The 26,606-nt window shown below is 42.2% G+C and overlaps 2 protein-coding genes across 2 annotated transcripts; one reads left to right on the forward strand and one right to left on the reverse strand.

The window, feature by feature from the left end:
• Positions 1-787: 787 nt before the first annotated feature.
• On the reverse strand, positions 788-10,099 carry tgfb3 (transforming growth factor, beta 3). Its single transcript, XM_015970193.3, has 7 exons — positions 9,539-10,099; positions 5,660-5,823; positions 4,388-4,517; positions 4,174-4,281; positions 2,379-2,535; positions 1,694-1,847; positions 788-1,607 (listed from the first exon to the last, which is right to left on the reverse strand). Exons 1-7 carry the CDS (start codon positions 9,882-9,884, stop codon positions 1,449-1,451), a joined length of 1,218 nt encoding a protein of 405 aa, XP_015825679.1. The 5' UTR covers positions 9,885-10,099; the 3' UTR covers positions 788-1,448.
• Positions 10,100-11,132: 1,033 nt separating this feature from the next.
• Positions 11,133-25,621, forward strand: LOC107392406 (Intraflagellar transport protein 43 homolog). Its single transcript, XM_015970194.3, has 9 exons — positions 11,133-11,251; positions 11,963-12,055; positions 16,420-16,490; positions 19,610-19,645; positions 20,179-20,225; positions 24,004-24,076; positions 24,709-24,784; positions 24,921-24,983; positions 25,223-25,621. Exons 1-9 carry the CDS (start codon positions 11,195-11,197, stop codon positions 25,334-25,336), a joined length of 630 nt encoding a protein of 209 aa, XP_015825680.3. The 5' UTR covers positions 11,133-11,194; the 3' UTR covers positions 25,337-25,621.
• Positions 25,622-26,606: the final 985 nt, after the last annotated feature.

Here is a 26,606-nt window from a genome sequence, read left to right on the forward strand (position 1 = left end):
ATCTTTTCATGTGTGGCTTCCACCATCAGACTCAGATTTCCGTGCTGGAAGCCACACAGATGCCAAGTCTGCCCTTTGCCTAAGATGAGTGAATGTGTGTCATTTTTGCTTGTATACTTGAAGATGAGCGCTCCAGTAGGAGTGCTTGTTACCTGTTAATGAGACGTTCTGGTGCTGAAGATTGTAAAGATCTTGATATCTTTTTTCCTTGGATAAAACTAAACGAAGGATTGTTGCAATTTTGTAGCTCAAAGCAGAAAATAAAGAAGCCTTTTGGTGATGCATAGACAAAGTCTAAGGCTGCACCAGCAGGTCAATCATCTTACGGATAATCTGTTACTTTGGACCATATAGAGTTAACTCAGGGTGTGTTTGAGCAAAACACCTGCTGAATGTCAGCTAGTTTGTTGATGATGACTTTTGTCTGAAATACTTGAATTTTTTCATCTTTTATTTGCACGATTTTCTCAAATGGTGGTGATCACCGGGGAGATTTTGCACAGAGGACAGTTTTCAGCGCAGAATACGACAAACCACAGTTGGTGTGTTTGGTAATAAGGTGATGAGTGTTCATGCTGTGGGTGTATATCAGAGCATGCTGGCTCAAGACTTGGTGTTGTGCTGTCATAGGTTTTCCATGTGATTGTTTACAGTATACATGCATGAAAATGTGTTGTATTTGGGACCATTGAGCAGTTTGTAGCAACGGCACTGAGCTCATCTAGAAAGTAATCAAGTCGTTATGGTTGTATTTGTTAATGAACAATTAAACATATCTATCCAACTGTCCATTTTTTATTTTTATTAAAAAAAGTGTTTTTAAGAGTAATAAAACATTTACAGTTTGTGATCTAGTTGGGTTCACTTAGTGCCATACATCAACTCATACAACAGAAAGGCTTCAATCCCTGGAATCACCATGCTGTAGCATTACAGAGGTAAACATAACCTTTAACGTACTACGTAGAAAAAAGATTGGGTTCCAGCATATCTTTTTTTAAATTCCTAATGTCATTTTTATTCGACAGCATTAAATCCTAAATAAACAGTGTAGGGAGCAGCGGCGTCCACAGCGTCAGCTTCCAGCTCGGACATCGAAATGTGTCCCGTGTTTTTAGGCCAAGAGATCAGTTTTCTCTCTGCAAACTTGCTGAGTTAAGTCGGCCTCCTCAGCCTCTTCTTGGTTGTTTTACATCCACGAGAGCGCTTCAAGATCTGTTCTCCGTTTAGTGAACGTTTCAAGATGTTGTGACATTTTTTTAAAAGTGTAAGTAATACTGATCTCAATGTTGATGAAGTGGTGTTTGTCCGGTCTTGTTAAAAGTCAGTAATTGTGAGCGGAGTGGTGGTAGGGGAACTCATCCAGGACGAACTGCATCCTGCTCATCTTAAATTCCACCCTCCTCCTAACAAGTTTTCTCATCCGTGTGTCTCCGTGTCCCTGATGTTTAGCTGCACTTGCAGGACTTGACGACCATATTTGAGAGCTGCTCGACTTTAGGAGAGCGTCCCACGTAGTAGAGGATGGTGAGGGGCTCCAAGTCCTGAGGAACACAGCAGGGAGAGGCGGAGGCTTCAGGGTTTAAGGTGTTGTAGAGGCTCAGCAGCTGTGTTGAGAAGTAGAGAAAACAAATGAGAGTATGGAACAAGATTTCCTAACAGATTCAGGGTTTTAGAGCCTCCTTTGTCTCACCGAGCTGTGGGTGGTGTCAGCGCTCCGAAGGTAAGGACACGGACCAGAGCAGAAGTTGGCGTAGTACCCTTCGGGCTGATGGATCCACCGCCAGCCCAAATCCTGACGGAAATTAATATATAGTGGTCTCACGCAGCAGTTCTCCTCATAATTGCTGCAGACAAGGAAGAACAGATCGGATTAATTTTCAGATAAGTTGTATAGATGTCCTCCACGTGGCCTCAGTCAGACTGGAGAGAGAAGTTTAGAAATTCCACTCTTGGGTGTGCCCTTATTTTCCCTCCTGGAGTCAGCCCAGGTGTCTTTGGTACTGGCCTGTCAGCCTGATGGAGGAAATTGAAAGCTGAGGAGGCTGCGTGTAAGAGGAGGTGGTGTTGCTAGTACCAGGGCAGATCCGAACTTGCATCTGCTAATACCTCCTCATGCTTGTCTGGGTGATTAGCAAGCTAAGTCTTTGGGTCGTGTACTTGTGTGTGCTTCTTTAGTGTGGTGATTTTCAGATGTGACAGTTGATTTTTGTATGCCACTTTGACCACTCTACAAAGCTGCCCTCCTATTTGGAAGGCCTTTTAATGGCCAGCCCTTGAGAGCTGCTTCAGTCGTCAGCATGACAGATTATTTAGCAAAGTTTAAACCGGTGAAAAACTGCAAGCGGTGTTTGCCAGCGGGAGGAAATGGCTCTTACTTGAAGCAGTAATTGGTGTCAAGTGCCCGCTTGCGCCTGCGGGAGGAGGAGTGGGCATCCAGCCTGTGGGGAGGAAGCATCATGAGGATGAGGTGAGGGTACAGCTGCTCTTTCTGTTTCTTCACACGGCTCAGCTCCTCAAAGTCTCCTTCCATACCTGCCGGAGGAAGTTATGACATTTTTAAAAATGGCTTTGATTCAAAAGCTCCAGTCATTCCCAACTCACTCTTTTTCCTTTTCCATATTTAAGCCTGCTCCATTTAGCTTCCCCTCTTACTTTCTTCTCACCATCAGGCCTGTGTCTGCTTGTCCAATCTATCCCTGATAGCTAAAGCAGTTGATATCTCAGGAGAGATGCTGGTAGATGTGTACAGCCCCCTTTAATTTGGGGCCAAACGTCTGAGCCCCATCGCAGCACATTCCTTGTGGCCAGGCCAGTCAGGAGTGTTCCCAGGACCAAGGGCCCGGGGGCCCCCAGTGTTAAGTGAGACTCCAGGTCCACTGTATTCCCATACTCCGAGTGTCTTTATTTTATGGAACAAACACATCAGTGAGCATATGTGCTTGAACATGATGGCTGGACCCAAAGTCACTTTTTAGGAGTCGAGCTCTCATTCGACCTGATTTTTTTTTTCAAAAGTCAAAAATATTCAAACAATCCAAACTTTAAAGGCAGAAAGGATTAAACAATCCAAAAGAAAATTAACAAAATCTTATCTTACATATATTTTTACAGATCAAGCACATATAAAACAAATGTAATTATCTGACTTTTGATCACAAATAGGAAGTGGTGCAAGCACGTCTTTACTCTACGACTGAGAGATCAAACGCACAGAAATCCTGACCAGGGCCAACTTGGCGACCGTAGTCTGGCCGTGAAAACGGCAAAAGAAAACGTTGGAAACCTGAAAACAAGCCTGTCCGTAATGCATCTTTTTTTATGTTTGCAACACTGAAAAGCGTGAAGTCGAAAATCACCCAAGATGCTATTCCCAAACTTCCTGGAGGTTCTTGTGTGAAGTGACGGTGATTCTCCACATCACTTTATAGGACCAGCAGGCTGTAACTCATTTTGCTTCTTTCAGCACGTCTCTCTTCTGCAGGGCTGCAGTCAGGACGATGCTTTTGTCAAAGTAAATCCTGTCAACTTTTTATTTTGCATCAGAAAGTTTAAACTTAGAAAATAAATTTGTACATTTAAATTTATATACACAATGCTGTGTCAAAGTTGAAACTTTGCCCTGTTGTATTCCATTTTGATTCCATATTTTCTTGAAATGTTCGTAAATAACCATTTTAAAGCTCTTTTCTTCAGACATTTGGTTCTGTTTTTGTAATTTTCAAGCAAACTTTTGTTCATGAACAAGAGAGCGCACTGTTTCTAAAATATATAGAGAAATGTGTAACTGTGGAGGCGAAAAAAACATTCTAGCAAATACCCGACACAGGTAAAGGGATGAAAATCATCCTTTTATACGACCTGTCATACAGGAAGTACAATCAGCAGCTGAAAGGCCTCGAAAATAGAGTTTTATCGTGATTTTTTATTTCTTGATTTGTTTGAGCAAATCTACAGAAGCATGTTTTTTGTTGATCTAACTACTTGATTATTACCAGATAATAAATAAATGGATGTAAGACTATAAAATTATAATAAAGTGAACATTGATGGGTTTAAACACTAATGAGACCTCGATAGAAATCCTTTGGAAATTCATCCTAACCTGTGAAATAGGACCACTAAAATGTAATAAGACTTTAAATGTCTGGTTGAAGTCTGACGTCATCTTACCTTTGAACTTCACTTCCAGCACCTCATTGGTGTTCTCTATGATGTCTCCATTAGGCCTGAAAGTGTGGCAGGGACAGTGCACGCTGATCTCCAGGCCAAGGTTGGTCTCTGGGGACAGAACAAGAACAGACAAGTCCTTACCCTTCATTTCTTCATGATTTTTAAGGGAATGTATTACTGTGTGAGGAAATGAGATTTGAAGCTTCCCACTCACGTCGGTACATCAGCCACTCCCTCACCGTCTCTGTCACGTCAAAGGAGACCCACTCAGGAGTCCCCTTGGTCAGCACGTTCTTGCCCCCAATGTAACGCTGCTTGGCTTTGGGGTCGTCTTTCTGGAGGATCTTTGAAGAAAAGAAATGATAATGTGACCCAGCTGCAAAAACTTTATTTCTACACACACACACACACACACACACACACACACACACACACACACACACACACACACACACACACACACACACACACACACACACACACACAAAACCAAAGCTGTCTCTCGGAGCCAGACTCTCCAGGATGCCTTGGGCCAAATGTCTACTCTTCATGGAAAAAGTGACTCCCTGTGTTGATATCCCCATTTTGCAAGTTAATGCCTGTGTGTTACCCTCCTGCCAATGAGAAACTGGCCGTTCTTCACATCAGCCATTCAAAATTTAACTTAAAACCTCTCAGATTCAGTGTCACGCAGTTCAGAAGTAATTATCACTCCGAAAATGATCTAAACCAACAACGGGGGGAAAATTCAGAAATTGGTTTTGAGCATCCATGTCTGCACCAGCAGCTCAGTGGACAAAGGTGTTTATCTGTAGTGAGAAATGTGTTTGGGTGGTAAATATGAAGCGCTTGACCCCACAGCGAGGGCTGTGGATAACCAGGTTCCCAAACATTGTCAGCATCTAATCTGCCTTCCTGTGGGAATGAGGGGCCGCGGTTCAGCCAGCATCAGCCGTCTGCCAATCAGATCGAGGCTGAAAAGTGTGGGGGCGAGTGAACGGCTCCATTTACTCCCACCGGTGAGTGACCCTGCCCCTATCTCCTCCCAGGCCCCTGGAAACAATCTGGAGGGACTGACAGCACTGGCCAGAGCTTTGCCTCGGGGACGGCATGTAGTCCGCTTGTCTCCATGGCAGGAAACGTTGGAACCTGATCATTACACCGAGCTTCTCATGGGAGATTAATGAGGAAACAGAAAAAAATGTTTTTGCCACCCTTCACACACATTGACCAGATGTTTCAACTCAGTTCACAGAATCATCATAAACATGCAAATGCAGATGCAAATTACGAGAATGGACAGCTGCCTTTAGATCAGTCGTGATGTAGAATCTATCTGACTTAAACACGCGGAATAATGATCAGCACACGAAAAGAGGAGAGGCAGTTGGAAACCCTAATCTAAATGTTTTAATCCTCCTCAGTGGTCTGAACTAGACGGAGAGAAACTCCGCTAACAGTGGAAACCAACGACCAGCTCACACACCTGGTACAGCTCAATCCTCTGCTCGTTTCTCTTGGCACTCGGGTTGGGAATCCTCAGGGCTCGGAACTCGGCCCGGAACAGGTTGGTGGCATTCTTCTCCAGGATCGACACGTTGAAGCGGAATACCTTAGAGGTTGTACCCTTGGGGCAGTAAGGCAGGTCATCTGTAAGCGTAAAGAGAACAACTCATCAGACATCTTTACAGCAGTTCTTAAAGCTGTTATCCATCTGTTATTCCATCATGAGCACATTATTGAAGCCCTCGTCGGTAAGTTTAAATCCTTTGCAGAAAATAAATGAGCTTCCCATCTTTTTAACTAGTTCACTCTGTTGAGCCATTATCACAAACCATCTGCTTGTGCTTTCATATGATTTAGCAACAAGTTGAAGTCATAAAATGAGAACCAAATGGCCCGTGTGCTGGTGGGGAGGCTACAGTGGGACAGCGCTGTGCAGTATGCACCTCCACTTCCTCCTCCTCCTCCTCCTCCTCCTCCTTCAACTGGCACTTTAGCTCAACAGGTGCGCTGAAGCCCAGACAGAAGGCAAGTGTTTGTTTGAACACAGAGGTTTAACAAGGAACACGAGAGCTCACAAGCTGCAAAACAATACTTGAGTGATGTTAGTGAGAAGTAACCAGTTGTGGACCTTCATGCTCATGTGTACATAAACCATGGTATGGCATAAAATTGTATTTTAATGCCTCTATCTGAAAAGCTTCCTGTTACACTGAGGCCTCCTCCATTTTATTACATATTCCATTATACCACGACGGAGGAGTTTATTATTTTAACAGGCAAAGCACATGCAGTGTAGAGCAAAACAAGCACGTAGCAAACTTTTTATGAGCTAAGTGGAAACAGTCATTTACAGCCAAGCCTTGGCTAATTTATTACCTCAAGCTTAAGCTTTATTACCAACCCTCAGGTTTGCTGGTGGTTGAAAGGCGCAATCCACCTTTAGCTGATTTGCACCTCGAACTGTTTGGAGACAAATGGAAACGCAGAAGCTTGTCTCATGCTAAAGGAACTCGCACATCTCCAAGTATCTGTATTTCATTTGACCCATAATTCTATTTCAGTGTCCTCCCCATCGTTGTCTGTTGTTTCCACCCCCCCCCCCTTTTTTTTCTTCTTTTTTTTTTTTTTTTTTGCTTTCCCTATTTATAGGTGACCTTTTTGGTGTTCCTCCCCAGCCAGATTTCTGTCCAGTGTTTCCACCAAATCTATAAGGAGGAAACCTCAGTAGCATTTTCCTCCCCTCAATTACTGCTCCGTCTCCCCCTTTCCTCCGTTCCCTACCTCCCCCACAGAAGGTGGAAAGCCCCACTTCGAGGGGAGATTTGAAATTCTAATCAAGTCTTCAGTTTCCTTTTGGATGACCTCATTTTTGCCATTGCAGTGGTTTTAGGATTTCACATTAAGATTTTTTTTTTGCTGCCAGGGGTCTGAAAGGTAATTTGTTCCATGTTGGTGAGGGGAGGGAGTTGCATTTATGGTTAATATTCACAAAAAAATAAATGACCACCACCCTCCTTTTAGGATCTAACTTATCAGAATGGGCTCAAGGATGCGGACACAAGCCTAATCTGAAAGCAGATTTGTGTTGATAAACTTGTTTTGGGTCTAATTTGTACAGCTAAACCCACTTTCACCAATAAAAGCCAAATTGTGTAAGTAAACAAGTGATGCTTTTTTAAACTAGATCATATTTTCAACCATATCAAGTCTGAACATGAAAATGAATGTGGGTTTATTCATTTGTAATGTTATCACTTAATTACATCTGGAAATGAAGATGTGAGTTTCCCGTGAGGAGGTATTTGATTAAATCTGCTGAGTGCCACGCCCTGACGCTATCAGCCTAAAGAATGCTCATTAAGCAGCGGTTCCCTGATATCCGCTCCCTGGAATCACCTTTCTTTGCCCTTTTGCTTGAAGGATCCTCAGTGATGTCAGTCTCTCCAGAGCTTTTAGGAGGTAAACAAAGGAAATAGGAAGCATAAGTCGGCAGGTGCTAGCCAGCTGCTGTAGTGTCTAAATCTCATAAAGCATAGCAGCAATTGCTTTGGAAATGTATTACTTGAGCTTTGTGATCCAGCATCTGGAATTTGTATTGGTTTGCATCACCTTCTTTTGGAAAAGTCTGACTTTTTTTTTCACTTACAAATAAACTGAAGGTTTTAATAAAAGAAGCAATCAAACTTTGCATCATGAAATGAGTTTTCATTAATCAGAGGCTGGCTGATGCAGATGTGAGAATGGTGATGGACTGCCGTTTTACAGAAAAACAACTTATTCCCTCCTCTTGATTAAACATGAGGAAGCAGAAATTGTGAGTGTGTGGGAGTTTGGTTGGAGAGATGCTGTTTCCCTGGGAGCAGGCCAAAGACCTCTGTCTCTGTTTGTTCAGATGACATCATCTTTCTACTATCCAATCTATCAGACACCCTGCTGTCCTCAGCGCTAGAGCTCTCATTTTTTACCGACCCATCACTGAGTCAGTGATTGGCTTGAAATTTCACTGAAGCTGCATGATGCAGTTTGCGAGATAAAGAGCCGTGCCACATTTTGCTCACACTGTACTTGTGACAGCTGCGACCATGTCTGAATTCTGCCTCATCTAAGCACTCGGAGATGGCATCTGCCTTGATTTCCATTATAGTGTCTAGCAGAGTAGTCTGGAGCAAGTGGTGCATTAAAGTATGAGCAAAGTTTCTGTTTAACTTCTTAACTGTGCTTGAAGAGAGGAAAAAACTTGATCACATTCCCAAACACTCCCACCGTCCAAAAGCAGCGCATGTAAAACTCATTATATCCAGCTAGAAAATGAGCTACACTGCAAAATTATCAAGGTGACACACAATATGCTTTGCAACATGCCCAGTTTTCCTTAAAATTACATAACAGGAAGGGAGAATAAGTTCTAATGAATGCGTTTTTGGCATCTCCTGGCGAGATGAGTAATATCTTCCCTGGACTATAAATTAAAAGTTTAAATCATGTCTTCTTTTATCACCTTTGACCCTCATGATGCATCTTGGGCACATGGCCATCCCTGATCACATTCCTTAGACCTTTGTTTGTGTTGGGAACTCTGGCTACCTCTGACCAGCAAATAAACTCCCCAGCTGTGTATTTTTGAATGTCAGGAGCACTTTGTTGGACCCGTGAAATGGATTTGACTCAGAACTCATGCAGTTCTGTTCAGTGTCACAGCACGGCATAAACACCTGTTGATTTCCAGAAGGGTAACTCCACACACACCCGCCGACCTATGACCGGGAATTGACACAAATCCAAACCTCCACTTTGAAACAGACCTCTCTGGAGAGTTTGCCACTCACTGAGCTCCTGCTACTGATTTATGGAACAATCAATGGGTCATAGTTTATACGGGAAATACCAATATGGATGGACGAGGGAATTAGATCATAATAAGGCATAACTCAAAAGAAATAGGGGAGGAGGGGAACCGGAGGTGAGTTACAAATATTGGGGCCAGAAAATGGAAATGAGGTATTAGGGTTGGCAACAAATAGTCAATTTAACAGCCTGAGAATTTTCCTCGTTCAGGAATGTGTCAGACATAAGCTGGAGTTCCCATGGCTTTGGTGTGAGGTATGTATGTGGAATGGTGCTCATTCCAATTAGACTGTTTACTTTGCGCTCTCCTGTGCGCAACGCTCCACTGATCACTGGCGCGTCTGTGCGTAAAAGCCGCACGGACTCTTGCGCGCACCTTAAACGGTTTTTCTTAGAAGTGCATGATAAATAAAAAGGTGATTTTAAAACAAAGTGTTATTTGTTTTAGAAAATGTTGGCCAAACCCTCATAATAAAAAGTGGGACACTTATCTGTGAAAGAAGGCGAAACTCACTGTTTTCTGGTAGACCATTGATCATGTTGAACTTGTAAATCTCTTTGGCGTAGTACTCGGTCTCAGTGTTTTCCTGTCCGCAACTCTGCTGCCGGTCTCTTCCCAGCTCCTCAATGAGCTCCTTGGTGCTGTTGTAGAGGGCCAGAACCTGAAACGGGACCTGGCTCGGACCTGTTGCCTGAGGCGGACTGGTCATCCGGAGTTTACTCAGAATCTGTCCCCGGACCGCCTCCACTCTCTTTTTCTTTATGTGGTCGATGTCCACAGTGGTGCAAGTGGAGAGCGAGAAAGTCATTGTCACACAACTCGAGAGGAGAAAAAACAGAAGTGCTTTGCCCAGATTCATATTTCACTCTGAGTTCACACACAACCGACGCGTATCAAGTAAAATAAAAATAATAATTAAGCGAAAAACAAAAATCCGATTTGAATCCCTTTTATAATGTCATTCAGCTCGTGAGTGAGTTCTGTTCCTGGAGGAATCCCATTTTCTCAAGTGCTATGTCATCGTTGCAAAGTGCGCATCTGGATGAGCGCAAATCCGTGCCATTTTGGAAAATAACCATAACTCTTCACCAAAACTCCTAATTACCCTCCGCATCACCCCTGGTCTCATTCAAGCATCTCTTCCCTTGTGATATATTTCAAACGGGGCCGGTCTGTGCGCCTTGGTTCAGTCCCTCCATTCCACTCAGCTCTTTTCATCCACTGGTGTTAGTGGAGCCAGCGCCTCTGTTATCTCCCCGTAGTCCAACCTCAAACACACTCAGGCTCTGCACTCTCACTCATACTTTATATCCTGCTGGCTGTGACGTTTCTGAAGGAGGGGCAGCAATTTCTAAACCTTGTTCAAACAATGAACTATAGCTCCTATCATAACATGTGTTTCTAAATCCTTCTTTCAAGTCTGTTTTTGAGTTAAATTATGGTTTCCGCAATCAAACCCCATCCCATGCGTGAGTGTATTTTTGTTTAATGGTTATGTAGTATCTATTTTTAAACAAAAATAATGAACTAAACAGAAAAGTAAGCTTTCTGGGGCTAATTAATCAATTAGATGTTTTATTGTAGGCACAAAATGGCTATTAAGTAGGCTGCACAATTTTTCTGCTTTATCAAAGTTTCTGATGAAATCATGGACGTAAATTATATGCAAATCACAGATGGTGGAATGAAATTAAAAGGAGGTATTTTGATTAAACATTCAGCTGCTCTGAACTACCGCATGATGGCTGCTACCGAGCGGTGTCAGCAAATGAAAACATGCGCAACACTGACATCTGGTGGATAGAAAGAGTAACAACACATTTAATTCTGGTTCTAAATAAAAACACATTTAATTAACGGGACATTTAAGCGAGCGATGTTTAAATGTTGGACATAAATTTTCGCTGATACCTATTGGACTAGAGTTTGTCTTTTATTTTATTACATAAAAATATAAATGTAACCATTAATATCAATTCATCAACAATGCTATTACTATTTAATTAGACATTAAATCTTTGTGTTATAAATAAATCGAACCTGTTTTATTGAGATTTTATTAAATTTAATTACGCAAGACACGTTCGCTCCTGCTGATTGGCGTTGCTATGGTGAACGTTGCTATGTAACGGTTGTGACTCAGGAAGAAGCTACAACAGAGCTGTAGCAATGAGGAGAGAGATAGACGATAGCTTTCACGCCGAAGATGGGACAGCTACAAAACATGTACGTCTTGTTTCAGTTAAGATATTTATTAGTGATAACATAATTAGTATTTAGTGCTGTTAGAGAAGCTCGAGCCGTTGTGTAATGTTTCACCGAGGCTAGCGTCAGCTTTTTAGCTAACACCGTAAACCAAATACGTGCCTTGCCATTTGATAAGCTAAATGTTTAACAAATAAACCACCGTCAAACATATGTTATGGTTTTACCGGTTGTGAGCAAGATTAGTGATTATTTGTTTGCCAGTGTCAAGCTAACGCTAGCTTTGTGGTTAGCCGTGCTAGCGTGCTACTGAGTTTCTTGTAGGCAGAGCTTTTGTTTTGGTTTTCTCTTTTTTTTTCTCCTACTTTGCGTCTTTCTCAGACAAAAGAAGGTGCATTTCAGAATTACGAAGGCGGTTGGTCTCTCGTAGAGAGTAAGAACTGAGTAACTACCAGTGCTGTAAGAAAGAAGTAAAAAATTGTGAACCACCTTTCTGTCTTTTATTTTGAAAATCTACATATTCACGTCTCCTATTAGTAAACTGAGTAAGCTATTTGAACATCAAATAATAATGAAAACTATTTAAAATGAGAAATGTTAAAACGGATGGATCTATATTTATGGAATCAAAGTATTTTAGCATTTAAAGCAGATATTCTGCATATAAATGTATTCAGCAAGATGCTTTTCAACAAAGAAAATTAATTTTCAAAAATCCCTCACATTTCTCAGATTGCCAAGTCTGGACGAAGAGCTCGTCTTGCAGCAGACCAGTCGTCATCCGAAGAGTCTCGCCATGCTCGGAAGTCCTCTTCCTCTTTAGAAGTATGTAATTTCATGTAACAAATGGTTGTCTACATATTTTATTTTACCTTAAAGTATCATAAATACAGATTTTTATTTTATCTCATACACAAATGACAGGATGTTGATGATGATGATGAGGTGGGTAGCTTGACTTTGCATGACTTCTATTGTGCATACTTTCTACCCTATTAATATGGTGTTTGAACATTTCTCTCAATTACCAACACACAGCTGAAACTGACTTGATGCAGTGGATGAGATATTTCACTCTTTAAACTTCAACAGGTTTTAAACTTGTGTGTGTTGGTCAGTGTTTGAAGTGTCACTTTTTTCAAACTTTACAGCTTCTTCAGAGTATGAAAACATACGTGAATCCTTTCCATGAGTCTTATCATTGAAACATATCTTAAATGCAAATACATTTTATATGAATTACTTTACTAATTGACAAATAACAACAGCAGAATAGCAATAACTTGTCTTAAGAGGTTGTTGCAGGGGATAAGATGTTCTTTAAGGTGTTGGTTTCATTTTCCTGTGGTCTGATTCACAGATTTTCTATTCATTGCTCTGTAACGATTGGTTGGTGGTGTTTTTGAATGAGTCTTTACCCTGAAATGAAGAGGGTATTTGCTCAATTAGCAGCAGGTGTTTGTGTAGGGCGTTGGCCTTTAAAAGATGCCCGGTACCATGACAACAGTCATATGAAAGTATATTACATCATAGAAAAGACCAATATTGTTGCAGTAAAAAAGAAAATATGGCAGTCAATGTAACTGTACATTGGACTTGTTGGGTAAAATATGTGAAAAATCTCATCAGAGGCAACATTTATTAACTAGGCTCACGCTAGTATCGCTGGCATTTCGGGAACGAGTCACATCTCCTGCTCTGGCAAACCCATCATCATTCCCAAAGTCAAAAATTCCAGCAATGCTTTAAGCTAATCTTCCCAAATTAGGCCAACTTCCATAATGTATGAACCAATATTCTCACGCTCTCCCTGACCGTGCCCTGCACATGCAATACATTTTTCCGGAGTGTCGTGCATTTTGGTCCTTTTTTCCTCCTCCCTCTGCAGTCTTTGTTTATCAACCTTGCCCTCTTCTGCCTTAAATACCCAACTGATTTGGTCACATTCTTGACATCACTCAAAGCAAAGACCCAGATGCTTTTATGGGCTCATAATGTTTGACCACCACAATTTCCTTGCCCCAGAGACCATCGCAGAATCCTAAATTAAGAACCATGAAGGCTAAGCTAATTGTCCTAACAGCTCTAACTATTTTATGACAACTGTAAGGTTCATATTTGGTCATAAAGAATTTGCAGGCAGATGATTGTTTTGTTTCTCAGGACACTTATGGTCAAAGAATGCCAAAAAAATGACTGTTGTCCTCTCAAGGACACTTGACCTTATTATCTTGTCTCTCATGAAAACTATTTGTTGTCCTAAACACAAAGTATCAAACAGACGAGTTTCCACATCCACCAAAAGCATTCTGCAGCGTTGTCTTGAAAGTCTCAGTTGTCACTTTAATCATATGTTTTTGTTTAAACAGATGGTTACTAATTATACAAGGAAAGGAAATTCGTCACAAGCACTTTGTCCTCTGCAGACCCCCCCCCCCCCCCCACACACACACACACACACACATACACACCCCACCCCATTCAATGACCAGTGTTCACCCTTATATATGTCGATGGGTCACCCTTAAGTGCTTTAAAGGAATTCATTCATTCAAGTGTTGGTCTCAGTTGGTCCAAGTCTCAGGATCGAGATACATAGTTTATTATTTTCACAGTAAAGAAAATGACAAGCACATGGACCCCCACCCCACCCCACTCACCCACGCATGGACCCCTGTCACCTAACAACTATTTTGGGTTCAAACTCAGTTCTCACACTCTGCTCCACATACCACCATGCCACAGAGATGACTTTATAGTTGCATACAGGTTTGTCTTTGTTGCTTTTATTTGTGTTGTATCAAAGAATGGACTTTAAGCGTAACATCAGCTCAAATGGTAAATAATTAGCGTACCTTCACCGCATTAAAGTAGAAATTCAGCGTTTTGGGATTCCCCTAGAAGAGCTGGCCAAAGTGGCTGGGGAGAGGGAAGTCTGGGCCTCTCGACTTAGGCTGCTGCACCCGTGACCCGACTCCGGATAAGTGGAAGAAAATGGATGGATGGATCCAGAGTTTTCCTCAGAGGGCACCATCTAGAGGCAGACAATGTGTATTGCACCTTACTATACCTCTTCCTTCCATGATGACAGCTGGAAGCAACGCCTCTCATTTGTGAACGTGCACCTCAAGCCAGGCAACAGATCTAAAACACATTGAGAACTATCTAAAGTGTAAAGAAGAACAAGAATTCCTGGAAGTGATGGTCTGCCCCCCCCCCCCCCCCCCCCCCACACACACACACACACACACACAGAGCACTGATCTCAACAACAATGAGTGTGTTTGGGATTACATGAAGAGACAGAAGGATGTGAGGAAGCCACAGAAGATTTGTGGCTGGGTCTCAAAGGTGTCAGGAACAACCAACCAGCCCAGGGGTCTCATTTATTAAACATTGAGTAGAAACCTTAATAAAACCGTACTTAAGCACAGCAAAAAAATGTACTTACGCCACGTAGGTTTGTGATCTATCAAACATGGAGTACGCACAGCTGCACGCAATCTCCGCTTCATAAATCGGAGACTAACGAAAATGTTTCTCAGCTGCATTTTAGTCTCATCCCGCCCTCACCACGCCCACTTTCTGCCATAAATAGTCAATGCAAAGTGCCTTGTGGATCTCATGCATATACATAAGCCAGCTGTTGCAGCGCTCCGCCAATGACATGGCAACCATAGATCAAGGCAGATCAAGGAAGCGCAATTCCACAGAAGCAGAAATTGAGGTACTTGTGGGTGAGGTGGAGAAATGAAAGGAAGTGCTTTTGCAAAACAAATAATGGAAATCCACGGAGTGGCACAGCGTTGCTGAAGCCGTCAATGTTGTGAATTCTTCAGAGATCTGTGGCGGATATAAAAAAAAAAGTCCAATCAGGATTCGATCCCCAAACTCCCAGGTGAAAGTCACGTGCGCAGCTAAACGGAGATCTCCCTCATCCAACATCAATCTGGTCACAGTGACAGGACACACACTGTCACAGACGCATGACATTCTGTCTCAATCTGTCCCTCTGCTGATATTCTGCATTCCGTATTCTGCTGTGCGTGTGTGTGTGTGCGTGCGCACGCGTGTGCATGAGTGTGCGCGCATGTGTGTGTATGCGCGCATGTGTGTGCGTGTGGGGGGTCTTGTTCTGTGTGAAAACGAAGCAGTACAAGTGATAATGCTGCAGGATTTCATAACTGAATCCTTCTCAGCAGCAGCAGCTCTGCAGGTGCTCTCCATGTCCAACATGTGCGTAAGCCAGGTCCTTAGTCAACTTAAAGTTACGCACATTTTTCCGCTAAGTTTTCTTTCATAAATCCCAAAGTTGGCGTGGAAAGTTGCTCACGCAGTTTTCCGACCCCATTTTGTGCGTAAGCAAGCTTGATAAATGAGGCCCCAGCTCCCTATACAACTGTGTGCAAGTGTAGCTAGAGGAACTGATGCTGTTTTGAAGGCAAAGGGTGATCACACCAAATATTGATTTGATTTAGGTTTATTTATTTTTTTGTTCACAGCTTTTTGTTGATTGATGAAATAAATGATTAATATTTCCACTGTTGAAAGCATTCTTTGTTTACATTATTTTTCCACACCTGCTTAAAACTGTTGCACTTACTTGTTCATAAGAAATGTCGCCAACTCTGCATCATAGTTACCTGCCCTGTGATTTACATCTGTATGTAAACGCTATTGGCCAATGCAGAGCAGCGCTAAATTCAGATTGCATGGGGCTCTATGGAACAGGCTTAGCACAAAAAGAAAATGCTGTATTGCCTACGTTACATCACAAAACAAGGGAAGACGATCACTGTTACGGATTTAAAAAATACAAATAATTACTGAAAGGGGGAAAAGTCCGGATTGCAACTTTAATGCAAATTTGGCATTTTATTGAGGTCTTTATCTTCTTTAGACAAGAGGGTCCTCTCCTGATGCTTCAACACATATAAACACGTAATTATTTGTCTCTTTTATGGATTATTTTAAGTATTATAAACAAATCTATTCAGCATCACTGAAGACATTTTTTGCCATGACACAGATATTTAATAATGGTGCTGGCTAGCTAGGCCAGTCTTATTATTTTATATAGAAGCTTAGTACCTATTAAAATACTTTCCAGAAAGGATTTAGTGTTCTTTTGCTAGAGTGCATTGACATCCAGTGAAGCAGTTTGCTATTGAGGTTCCTTCTGATTCCAGGGTGGCTCTTCTAAACCAAACCGGCGACAGGGTGGCTGGGCAGAGGAGAGCTCTGGGTCTGGTTCTGCCAAGTAAGTATCGTCACCTTTCCCCCTGGATCTCCTGTGGCAACATCGAACAAGGACTGCGAGCTTGTGTTATGTGTTATTAATGAACTCTCATGCTGTTGAACGAGCTTATTTATCAGTGCATATTTGGCACTCAGGCTGTGAATCAACAAGGTTAGAGGAAGCCTGTCTGAGGAGGCAACTCTCCATTCGTCTTCATCTGCGAGCAAGGCAGTAATTGACATGGTTAATGCATCAGCCACAGGAGGGCACTGTTAGTCAGCTAGCCACTTCATCACAGAGGTTCAAGCCACTTCATCACCCCTTTCCACAGCAGTCTGCACAGCACAGAGAATTCATGAAACATTTGAAACAGATGGAAGGTGTTTGCTAGAAGCTTTGATCTGCAACTAGCAAATCTAAATTGTAATACTGCACATGACTGACTGAACAGTTCATTCCTCCTCCTGTCATTGGGCTGCTTTTCATCAGTCTCCACGGAGATCAGAGCGCAGAGGATGAAGTGAACAGGCGGAGCCAGTTGTGCTTATTTGCGTCGTTTACTGCATCATCAGTGCAAGCAGGGAAAACAGCCATTTCAATAGATCTTTCCTTTCACACAGAAGGTCAGCGTGTTGCATCTCTGCCTTTGTGTAACCCGTGCTTGATTCGCCGTCTCAAAGTGATTCAAATACAGGAGGTGTAAAAGGGTTTTGCATGTGCATTGATCCTTTCTGAAACAAAGTAAGTAATGGTCCCCCCCGGAACCGGCAAGGACTTTTCCTTTCAATGTCACCCCTCATGCTCAATCACCACTGCCCTCCTCCCACTAATCCCAGCGCAGAAATCCCTGGATTTGTCGATCTATCACTTCTAATTGACACTAAATGATCTGTCAGTTTATTGATGAACCTTTGAATCCAGGTTGTCACAATATATTTTATCCCTAACAACTTTTTCCAGACAGTTTTACCATGTCTATCGCTTTGCCTTACATGAGTCTTAATCAAGGGACCTGTAATATGTCTTAAGTGTCGCCACCCCCGCCCCTTAGACAGGACACTGTCCAAGGGCAGGCAGGTGGGCCTCCTGAGCTCCTCTCTGCCTAGTTGAACTCAACCTCAGTCATACTTGTTGGTTCGATACGCAGAAAAATCTGGGATACATGAAAAAATTTGAAACTTATAATTTTGTCCTTTACTTTTTAGATATTTTATAAACTTTTACTAGTTGTAATGAATGAAAAACTGAAGCAATGGCTCTATTCTGGCAGTGTGAGTTATTTTGTGTGAAATAGTAACAATAAAATCACCAAAAAAAAAAGATGTTCCAATTAAATAACCTGTAGGGGGCAGTGTCTGCCAAGAAGAACAAGGAAAAATAAAAAAAATAAAACAATTTTTTTACTCTTCAGAAATGCAAACATTTAGTTTTGCATGTCCCTTCTGCACACTTATTATTATATATCTTTAAAAAGTAAAACATTGTGCGTTTTGTTAATTTGAGTGTATTTTGGTGTAATCAACACTGCAAACCTGAAAGTGATGAGCTAGTTCCACCTTTTTTAGTATACTGAACCCAAACTTTAAAAACCTTCGGGATAATTGATATATTGATTAGGTATATCTCAAATAACTTAATAAGGAACAGCTTGACTAGAATAAGTAATCATAACTAAAAATGATTAATTTCAATATTATTTATGTGTCTACATTACTGTATGTCTTTAAAGGTGTGGAACATTCACATTATTTCTGATTACAATTGGTCACTCTGAGTTTTTCATGCAGGCTGAACATGAAAATAGTCTCCTACGCCTATCTCCTGCATTAGCTTCTGATAGAAAATAGATGGTGAAACGCTAGGATTTGAAAAGCCTGACAGATCTACATCAAGCTTGGACTCTCCCATCTTGACTTGCGATGGGGAAGGCTGTTGTTGTTTTAGTGTCCAGAAAGACAGCGAAGTGCCGTTGTCGGTACAGGATCTGCTCGGGTGCAGGATCGGCTCGGGGTCCTTCGACTGCCGATGACGTCACATTACTGCAAATCTACTCGGATTTCACACATACGCTTTGGAAAGACATCAGCAGTTTTGTTAATAAATTCTTGTTTGTTAACACCTAAATGTTTTCTTTATAATTGTAATTTGTTAATAAAACACCATATTATCTTTGTTTTGTAAAGAATGTGAAACTGCATAAAACCAACATTGGACTGACAAAAAATAGAACAGTTCTTATAAGTGAAACCACATCTGCTTGTATTAATGTGGAGTTCGTCTGTATATTTCCTTAGTTGTTATCTAAATGCATTATTTGTCTCAAAATATTCCTTGGTGTCTTTCAGTAAATAAAGTTCTTATATTTTATTTTGCCCCCATTTCATCAACATCAAGAGCTTTTGAGGGTCACCGTTTATCATTTGCTTACAATTCAAACATATTTTCTCCAATTAGTGTTGATTTTTGGACTACAGGACTACAACTGCTAAGACTACGACCATAAATTTGTTCTGACCAATCAAAATCATAACGTGATAACGTAACTTCTGTAAGCTTCATGTTCAGCCAATCAACTACTTTGACGTCATCGGCAGTCGAAGGACCCCGAGCCGATCCTGTACCGACACCGTTCCTGAGCCGACACCATCTTTGTTGCTTCTCTCTATCGTTAAGCCTACTCAAAAACGTAGAGTGCTGTGATTGGCCAGACGCAAAGCTGTTTGGGCAGGTAGACCTGCCGAGGCTACAATGGAGTGTGGCTAGACCGACCTGCAGAGCTAAATCTTATTTCCACGGTTGGTCTAGATTTCTAGGCTGGTAAATTTCTGGATCTTGTCAACTGTCAAGTAAGCTGGGCAGTAATTTTTTATTAGTGGTAATTTAAGAGCTCAGGAAAGATGGAAAAAATGTACATAGTATAAAACGACTGAGACAACAAGAGAGATGAGCATTTCTAATATTAGATAAGAATTAAGATGCAAATGAAAGAGTTGAAGTTATTTTTTATTCTGAGCTCTACTACAGCAATCAATTTCCCTCTGGGATTAATAAAGTATTTTTGAATTGAACTGAATTGAATTTGAAAGGAACACAAATCATATTTTCTAATTATGTGATTTTTTAAATCTGTTGATTTACAGATCTTTTAGAAGACCACCTGCTGAAGACCAGGAAGAGTAAGTTTACTCCACCATCTCAGCCATCTTTAATTTCACTGTTGTAGTTGAAGCGTTTAACTAAAGTGCTTATCTTTATTTTTAAGAAAATACTGTGAATTTAGATTTTTTTTTTCAAAATGATAGGTTTTAGATTGTTCAACATCTTTAAAGAACACATTTTCTCTAAAGTTGACTGCTTCCTCATTTCCCCTCTCCACTTATGACCATTCTATGCCCAGAACAGACTTAGAGCACACAATCTTACATGCTTTATCATCACAGCTAGAGCTCCATGCCTGAGAAGCTAGTCTAGCAGGCTTCAAATGAAACTCAGCAAAGCTTATTCAAACTTTGCTTCCATCTTAAGTTTTAAGAATGTCTCAGCAGCTTTGTCAGATGTTGTGAAGTGACAGTCAGCAGAGAATAAACAATAACAGGTACATCATCAAAGCAAAAGTCCAGGAGCCAGCTCACTCTCTGCGTGCGACGGTCTCATCATCAGGCTGGTTTCTGAAAGCGTTGAATAATTCACACTCTTCCTGTTTCTATAGCCATCGCCTGCGACCACAAACTCCCCAGGGATCAGATGATGAAGGAGGTAAGAGCACCCTCGCAGTAACCCGCTCTTTGTGTCTTCTCACGGGCAAAGAGGAGTCCTCCAGTGCCTCTCCTGCACATTTATCCTCTGAAAGTAGAGCAGATAAGCCGGCAGTCAGATCATCACTTTACTCTGATGCTCAAACCATATTTCTCCCTGCTTACAGCCTGAAGTCACGTTTGGAAGACTTGCCTTTGACCACTGAGTGTGTGACCCAAAATAAACACATTCATTTTATTATATTTGCAGTGCTGCTCAGAACAGTTGGCAGCCCTAAATCTAATCAGATTGTTTTCAACGTCCTTATGAATAGATGTAAAAACAGTTTTATTTTAAAGAGTTCAAATTAATTGAACTAAAGCTACAGCAAAAATAAAATTTGATTATTTCAGTATAAAAAAATCCAGGCTTACGTGTATCTAATCTTTAGTGTTTACTTCATTAGCCAATGAAATTAAGATTTTATTTCATAAAATAGGGCAGCCTATTCCCAAGTTTTGTTTCTAAATTGTATTTAAAGAGATCCAAACATTCAAAACACATATCAGCCATTTAATATGCTATTCGTGGTTCTACATGGTAATATCTATATTTACACCTAGATTTATATTCCTACAAACATCTAGCCTGGCAAGCCAGACTAAATAAATGTATTATTGAGTCTGGCCACGCTCCATTGACGGCTCTCGGTTGTGGGGCGGGTTCTACCGTTGTCTTTCAAATGATCTCCGCATTCCACTGGACGATGAATGTGACATACTCTTGTTTCACTCTGTTGCATCATCCCACCCACCAGGCATATAGAGTGCCCTGATTGGCCCACAAAGCGGATAAAGCTCTGTGAATTGTTCACTAAGCAGATAGAGCACTATGATTGGCCCACCATTATGGACCAATCACAGCTCTTTATGTGTTTGAAACCCCTCTAGAGAGCTGTGATTGGCTAGCCAGAGTCCTGGTAGGAGCTGCAGAGGTTCCAATGGAGCATGCCTAGACCAAACTTTGCAAAGCAAGAATTTGGTCTCGTTCACTAGGCTAACAAACATCCAGACACAAATGTTAGTTAGTTTTTTTAAGTAAACTAAATACAAATATTTAAACAAAACAGACACATCATTCTAATAGAAAGCTGCTTTAATGCGTCTAATGTTGGATGAACTCTTTAATCTAGAGTTTGGTAACATTACCTGTTGGGGATTTTTGTCACAATTGTGGTTAAAAGCTTGGAATTTTATATATTTGCATAATTTTTTTTTTGCAAGTAGTAGAAAGTAGTAATGAATGTGCTTGTTGCACCGATAAATTACTGCTAGTAACAAGTCTAAAGTATTTCCTGTTCATAAACTGCTGTTGGATTATTTTAAACACATATCGTCACACACTTGGCTCAAACGGACAGATAAATGTTGGGAACAAAGGTTTGGTTCTTTTGCAGTTAATGCTGCTGGAAGATTATTACTCTGTGAAGGGAGACCTCTTAATACAGAGCTGGAGGCAGGGGCAGTGGAAATTACAGTGCTGTGGGTTACTGAGATAGCCCCTGCAATCTTGATTATGTCCCCTACCCTTATCCCTTATGTCCACTGGCTACAAGCTCAGAGACCCACAGAGAGGAGGCTTGCCCAGTCCCCTGCTCCCAGCGCTCCATCAGCTGCCCCCACAGCCTCCTGCTGCTCTCTCTAAATAGCACCAGTATCACAAACACACCTGATTCTCCAGCTGATTTGTTGAATATTGCCCTTTCATATGAAGTTTTGCCTATAGATAATAATGTAGCCAGACCCCATAGGAGCCAGAGTGAAGCAGAAAGACGTCCTGTTCTCTAAAGTTGCTGACTGGTGTGCACACAACACAAGTAGGTCTACATCCACAGCCAATTATCCGCTTTTGATATTTACATGCTCCAGTGAGGAAGCTGGATGCGGCCGTGTAGTAAAGATACACGTCAGACAAAAGCCACCTTGATGCACGTCCAGCTGAGCGCAGGAAGTAACTCGGTGAGGAGAGACAGCTCCTCCTAATGGAGCTGTCCTCTGCGATGGTAGAAAACACTGGCTTGTTTGCAGCTGCCCCACTTGACCTCCAGTAATAGGCTGAGTTTAAAACCCATTTGAAGCTGCTCTTGTTTTGTTTTTTTCCCACTTAATAATAGAGTTTGCATATAAACACCATATTCCTCCCTGTTTCACTCTCATGGAGTGTGTTAACAGTGCATCAGCGGTTGAAGTGAAAAAGGAAGTGTGTGTGTGTGTGTGTGTGTGTGTGTGTGTGTGTGTGTGCGTGCGTGTGCGTGTGCGTGTGTGTGTGTGTGTGTGTGTGGAGAGATAGACAACCCGGAAAGCTGTTTGCAGAGCCGGACGGCAAAGCTTTTTGATGTCATTGCACTAAGACCATTAAATTTGATTGGGAGTCCAGGGGGGACGGATTCTGCTGAACGCTGTGCTTTGTAAATGAGAGGACAAAGTGTCACCGGGCCTCATGAATATGAAATACCCGCGCCTGCATTTATTTGGATATCAGAAACACAGATGAATCTTGTCAGTGGCTAAACGAGCATGGCATTTTTAATTTGGTTTGATTAAAAAAAAGTAAAGAAAGAAATTAATTATCAGCAGAAGGCGGGGCTTTGGATTTGTTCGACAACTCTGAGAAAAAAATATGGAATCAGAAGGTTTTCTCTTTGTTCCACCACAGACAGCTCATTTTATTTTGAAGGAACTGACACTGATGCCAATATATTTCCTCACATCAGATTCAGACTTCCATCTCCTCACCTCTATTTAGCTCCTGTATTGACTTTCCCCTCAGGGTGCAGAACTGTGGTAAGAGATTACTGGCAGCCTTCTTCATGCAGTTCAGTGCTCTCTTTTCCTCTATTTATCACTTATTTTCTGTCTTGCAACCACTTTTTTCTCTCCTTTTGCCAGTGCCAGTGTACAGCTGCCCAGCTAACAAGGACATGCGGACTCAGTCCAGAGAAACGCGCTCCAACAAACTCAGGACATCTTTAAAGTGTGATTCTGTTGTCTATATCCCTACGTTAAGTTCTGATAATGAAAAGTTAGCTTTTTGTTAAATGTCCATCAAGTCTTTAAGCTCAAATGAAAATTGATGTCTTTCTCAGTCTTCTTCCCTTTTATCTCTTTTATTTTGGTGCCTTCGTGTGTCAGTCTGAAAAATGCTGTGAAAGTTTGCCCTGTCCTCCTTGGGAGTAGAGCCCTTCTCTGTCCTGTTGTGTTTTGCCAATTAAAGCGGGTTCCCACTGTTTGAGCAGCGGGCTGGCGGCTCCTGGCACGCCGGCTCCTGCCAGGCCACACTGTGACTTCCGACCCTACACAGATGGGCCCGCAAGCAAATACTCTTGCATGCGGCTCGATGCAGCCCCAGTTGGAGTGGCAGAGTAGACACAGAGGTCGGCCTGCCGGCCACCGTGGGTCCTCTGGGTGGGCCGTGCTGACAGGGCCCAAATGCTAAGGTAGCAGGGGGTGCTTTCTGGGGAGCCCCTGGCCAGCGCCCCTTCTCACAGCAGGATGAGCTGCCGCTTTGCCTCTTGAATATTCATGGCCGCATGTCTATGACAGGGCAGCTCTTACGAGGATGTCAGCAGCAAGAGGGAGGGAAGGAAGTGCCACGCTGATATGGTCACAGTTTCACACACCATGCACAAGAGATGAACTGTATTTACATTTTCTCGTATGGCTAGAGAATATACTTATTATTCTTGTTATTTAGTACTTCTCAATACTTTTCAGCTGATGGTGTTTGTTTTGTGCTTTAGACATTCCAGTGATTCCAGACCTAGATGAAGTCCAGGAAGAAGATCTAACGATGCAAGTGGCTGTTCCACCAAGGTAGTGAAGTCATTCAAATCAGTCCTTATTACATATGCGCTCAGTCCCTCCAATCATGTGAGTGACAGTTAACCTCTGACCTCGAACAGGACTCGGGATCAGCATCCTGCTCTGGTGACATTGATGTTACCCGTCCTCCGATCACGCCGCTGCACTGTGCCTTCCTTTATGTGACTGAAATGGAGAAATAACAGTTGGATGTGATTTATGCGACTCCATTCCCAGAATCTGCACCGAGCTGGCTCTTTGATTTACAGGGTAGTGAGGGACACACCGACATGTGTCGACTATGTAGCAAGGCTATGACAGTGGTGGAGGTTATTAGGCTGGGGCTTGCACTCTGTGCGAGATAATATCCACATTGAACTCATTGCAGGGGCAATGTAGCGTGTAATGTGCAGTAAGTAGGACTGGCATGCACTGCTAGGCCCCGGCCACTTTGAGAACCCCCCCTACTTAATTCCAACCCGCAGATAAGCAGCTGGGTTTCAATTTGAGGCGTTTAACTCTTGGCAACCATCTCCTGCTCTCTGTGGTCTTTGCTTGAAGTCTAAGAACCCACTGGTGCACAAACTTTCGCAGATCGTAAATATGAAAGTGTTCATTCTGTTTGTGATGTTTGTCTCTTTTAGCATCCAGGTAAACCGGGTGATGACCTACAGAGATCTGGACAGTGATTTGAAGCATTTCTCTGCTTTCCAGACCTTAGTAAGTCGAGGACATTTATTTTTATACATCTGTACCCCCTTTCTCATCTTTTCCTCAAGGTGGTCTGTTCAGTTCTCTGACCAGTATCACCTCAGTTTGTGCAAGCTAAGGGAATTTCCCTGCAATCTTTCTGCAGGATGGAGAGATTGACTTGAAGCTCCTCACCAAGGTTTTAGCACCGGAGCAGGAGGTGAGGGAGGTGAGTAAGTTCTTAGTATATATAGCTTGTGAGCTTCCAGTGCAAGTCTGCCCAGCTGTTTCGACAGCACCAGGGGAGGCTGCCACTCTTGTCTCCCAGGTAATCAAGATTTATGATGTGTACATTAACACCCTCTGCTCTTCTCCCCCCATTCTCCTTGTCTCTGCTCTCTGTCTCGGTATATATCCGTCCCTAATTCTTCTTTTCTCCCTCTGTTCCGTGACTATTTTTCTCTGCAGGATGATGCGAGCTGGGACTGGGATCATCTGTTTACTGAAGTGTCCTCAGAGCTCCAGATGGAATGGGATCAAGGAGAGGATAAGGAGTCGGAGTTGGGACAAAAGGGTCAATGACTCTGGTTATTTAAAATTGAGTTAAATAATATTTTACTTTTATAAATGCATTTTTACACAATTCTCTCTGTACAGAACCTTCATGTTGTCTTTTGAACACTCAGTTGCTTTGAGTGTTTTAACCTAGCCCTAACCCTCTGAACAAATGACATATAGGTAAAATGCCCTCCTTGTACTTGCAACATTATCAACGTCCACCTACAAGTCCAAGGGTGATAATCAGCTAAGCTGAAATCCAGTTGATTGTCTTCAAATTAACATTCTTCATTAAACCCTACAACCTTATTGTTATTGACCGTGCCATTGACTTTATCTTGCAGTCCTTCGATAGGAGCAACCCCTTCTTCACTATTATCTCAAACGCACTGAACAAAGTTTCTATTGACACCTGGGGGATTAGCATACATTATAAGTCTGGACAGCTGCCGCACTTCATAAAGTAAAGAGCCAATTCCTAATGAACAAGAGTATTTTTTTATTTATGTTTAAAACAGAACATTGGCTGCAATTTTCTGTAATTATATACACCATTATTACATTGTTTGTCCTAGTGTCAACAGCGGTATCAGCATTCCGGTTTGTCTTTGGTTCATGTGTGTGAATATAAATGCAGGCCTCCAACGTCCAGCCAGGTCTATTAGGGAAACAGCTGTAACATTTACAGATTGTGATTAGGTTTATTTCTCAGGCCCAGATCAGTCTCATGGTATTTGGTGATGCACAGCAAAGTCCTCAAGGACACACAGCCTACGCATCGAACCGCTCAATCTCTGCCCATCACAAATAGATCCAGATTGTTTTATTTTTTTTCAGTTGGTGAGCCTTGAATCAACTTCATCAAGCGTAATACCTCAGGATGAAGCGATCACTTGGGATATTTGTGCTCAGAATATCTCTATACGCCACAATATTTGCTCTCAGTTTCAGTCATGATCTCCGTTCTTCTGTCAGATATACATTTGCACTTTTTTTAAACACCGCCTCCACAATTGGCTTGTTTTGCCAGACTTAATGAATTCTGCCCATATGCCCCGAGCAGCTGCTGCGTTGCCCCTTCCTCCTGCCCACGCTGAGCTGCGAAGTGCCCATCCATGTAGAGACAACCTCTAGCTGTCTCTCTGGAGAAGTCTAAGCCTGCCACTCCTCCGCTGGCAGCCAGCTGGTACCGTCTGAGATGGACTCTGGCCGGACCGCGGACTCAGATTAGGGCCCGGCGATCGCGGGTTATGCCCGGGCCTCAAATGCCTGGGCCAGGCCTCAGCGGATCAGA

Source organism: Nothobranchius furzeri, chromosome 18, assembly GCF_043380555.1.
Source record: "Nothobranchius furzeri strain GRZ-AD chromosome 18, NfurGRZ-RIMD1, whole genome shotgun sequence".
NCBI lineage: Eukaryota > Metazoa > Chordata > Actinopteri > Cyprinodontiformes > Nothobranchiidae > Nothobranchius > Nothobranchius furzeri.

Bases quoted from the DNA above. Each gene is read 5' to 3' on its own strand.
- tgfb3 (XM_015970193.3), bottom strand. From the start codon at position 9,884: ATGAATCTGGGCAAAGCACTTCTGTTTTTTCTCCTCTCGAGTTGTGTG. The intron at 4,282-4,387 runs GTGAGTGGGAAG...TTCTGTCCCCAG, and splicing joins GGAGTGGCTGATGTACCGAC to AGACCAACCTTGGCCTGGAG. The intron at 1,848-2,378 runs GTAAGAGCCATT...CCTTGTCTGCAG, and splicing joins GACACCAATTACTGCTTCAA to CAATTATGAGGAGAACTGCT.
- LOC107392406 (XM_015970194.3), top strand. From the start codon at position 11,195: ATGAGGAGAGAGATAGACGATAGCTTTCACGCCGAAGATGGGACAGCT. The intron at 19,646-20,178 runs GTAAGTTTACTC...CTGTTTCTATAG, and splicing joins CCTGCTGAAGACCAGGAAGA to CCATCGCCTGCGACCACAAA. The intron at 24,077-24,708 runs GTAGTGAAGTCA...TGTCTCTTTTAG, and splicing joins CAAGTGGCTGTTCCACCAAG to CATCCAGGTAAACCGGGTGA.